A 1,771-nucleotide genomic window follows, 5' to 3' on the forward strand; every position below is an offset into this window, starting at 1 on the left:
GCGGCCACCTGGCTGTCTCGTATGCGCATATCTCAAATTTGTCTCGTATTCAAGGCAAATATTTGCTCGAAATTTTACTCGTATCTCACATTTCTCGTATGTTGGGGAACTCATACATAAAGGTATTACTTAGTATTGGAAGCATGAGGGACAGATGTTCATTACCAGAGGATAGTGTGCGATGTTCAGAGAGAAAGTGATATTTCTATATTGAGGGGTTGCGAACCTTTAATAGGAGGTAATATATTTTAGTAACGCAAGTGTGTGTTTTTGTAATTTTCTCGAATGCTCCTTTTATATTTTACTTGGGTGGTATTGCTTTAGTTGAGCAATTTGGAGTTGGGTTGTACATCAACACTCCTTACCAGTTGGAGGCGGTAATACACAACATGTTTCCCTCAAATCGACAATACTACAGCAATAACATGAAGAACAACATATACTAAGGTACTAAAGAGATTGTGACAAAGATGGCGTGCGTCGCCGGATCTCGTAAGTCCACTTCGTCGTTATCTTTTTATGTGTTTTTCTTCATAAATGTGTTATTGTCGACTTGGTCCATCATTTGGTTTTGATAACTTCATAATAGCAAAACGGGCCACTGACCAATATGAGGCATAATGAGATTTCCCGTTTCAGAGAATATACGAATTATAGGCGGTTAAACATGGTCACAGTCGTCGCAATGTTTTCTTAATTGTTGTAGAGAGCATACCCTGTAAAATAAATTTGCAGCTGTGGTTGTAAGTGTTGCTTTCGCAACTAATTTGAGACATTAATATAATTTTATTGACTAGGCTTTGAATATTTAAAATATTCCAAAAAGGATGACGAGGTGGTCACTTAGTAAAACTCTTTCACTCAGTGTAACTGAAAGTATCGGCCACTTATAAGTTCAACTCTGATCTGAGACTGCTGTCAAGTGAGCCGCTGTTTCTCCTTTCGAAGTCAAGTCAGCCGCGCTCCAACTTTGGTTGCCCCCTTCCTTCAGGTTAAATGGCAAAGAGGCAGGAAATGACGGACGCGCATGAACGGCGAAAAAACAAGACGACATCGTCGGCGCCAAATTACAATCGAGCGGATCGGGCAGTAGATTTCAACTCCCTCATTCGAATTGCAATTTTAATTACCTGCAAAGAAACCACATTGACAAATAAACGTCACGCATTAAATACATAAAATGAAATTACGCCATTGATTTTTTTTTGTACTTTAAAGGAAATTTCAACGATGACGCCACCACGCTGTTCTAGCACAACATAACTAATAAATGGAGTGTCGTCGAAAAACGGAACAATACAATAAACAGAAGTTAATCTGGGTTATAGATGTTAATAACAGTAATAAATTAATAATTACTAAATGGAGTGTGTCCTTGAAAAACGAAAAGCTGTTCGATAAACACAAGGTAATCGCCCATTTCTTATGAATTTGGTGTCTGTGTTAAATGGCTTGGGAGCTATTGAACAAAATCGGTGCTAATAACAATAGATTAATCATTAATAAATGGAGTGTGTCGTTGGAAAACTAAAAGGTGTTCGATAAACAAGGTAATCAACAATCGTTTCTGTAAATTTGGTGTAAATACATCACATGGCTTGGGGTTTATGATTGAATAAGCAAATGGTGAATGAAAGCCATTCAAAATAGTTGTGCCAAATTATTTTATTTACATAAAACAGTTCCATTCTTTTCTTGCTTTCAGTATTTTTTCCTTTGTCAGATCAAAACATTGTTTATGGAACCACCTGTCACACTGGATTTGTAGAAT

General features: G+C 37.2%; 1 protein-coding gene across 1 annotated transcript in view; it reads left to right on the plus strand.

The window, feature by feature from the left end:
* Nucleotides 1-377: 377 nt before the first annotated feature.
* Nucleotides 378-1,771, plus strand: part of LOC144211342 (ubiquitin-conjugating enzyme E2 variant 2-like) — a 32,262-nt gene continuing 30,868 nt past the window's right edge. The window contains exon 1 of the mRNA XM_077738505.1: nt 378-492. Within this exon, the coding sequence (XP_077594631.1) occupies nt 471-492 (22 nt within the window). The 5' untranslated portion in view covers nt 378-470. The remainder of the gene's footprint in view (nt 493-1,771) is intronic.

The sequence above is a fragment of the Stigmatopora nigra genome, chromosome 18, assembly GCF_051989575.1.
Source record: "Stigmatopora nigra isolate UIUO_SnigA chromosome 18, RoL_Snig_1.1, whole genome shotgun sequence".
Taxonomy (NCBI): Eukaryota; Metazoa; Chordata; class Actinopteri; order Syngnathiformes; family Syngnathidae; genus Stigmatopora; species Stigmatopora nigra.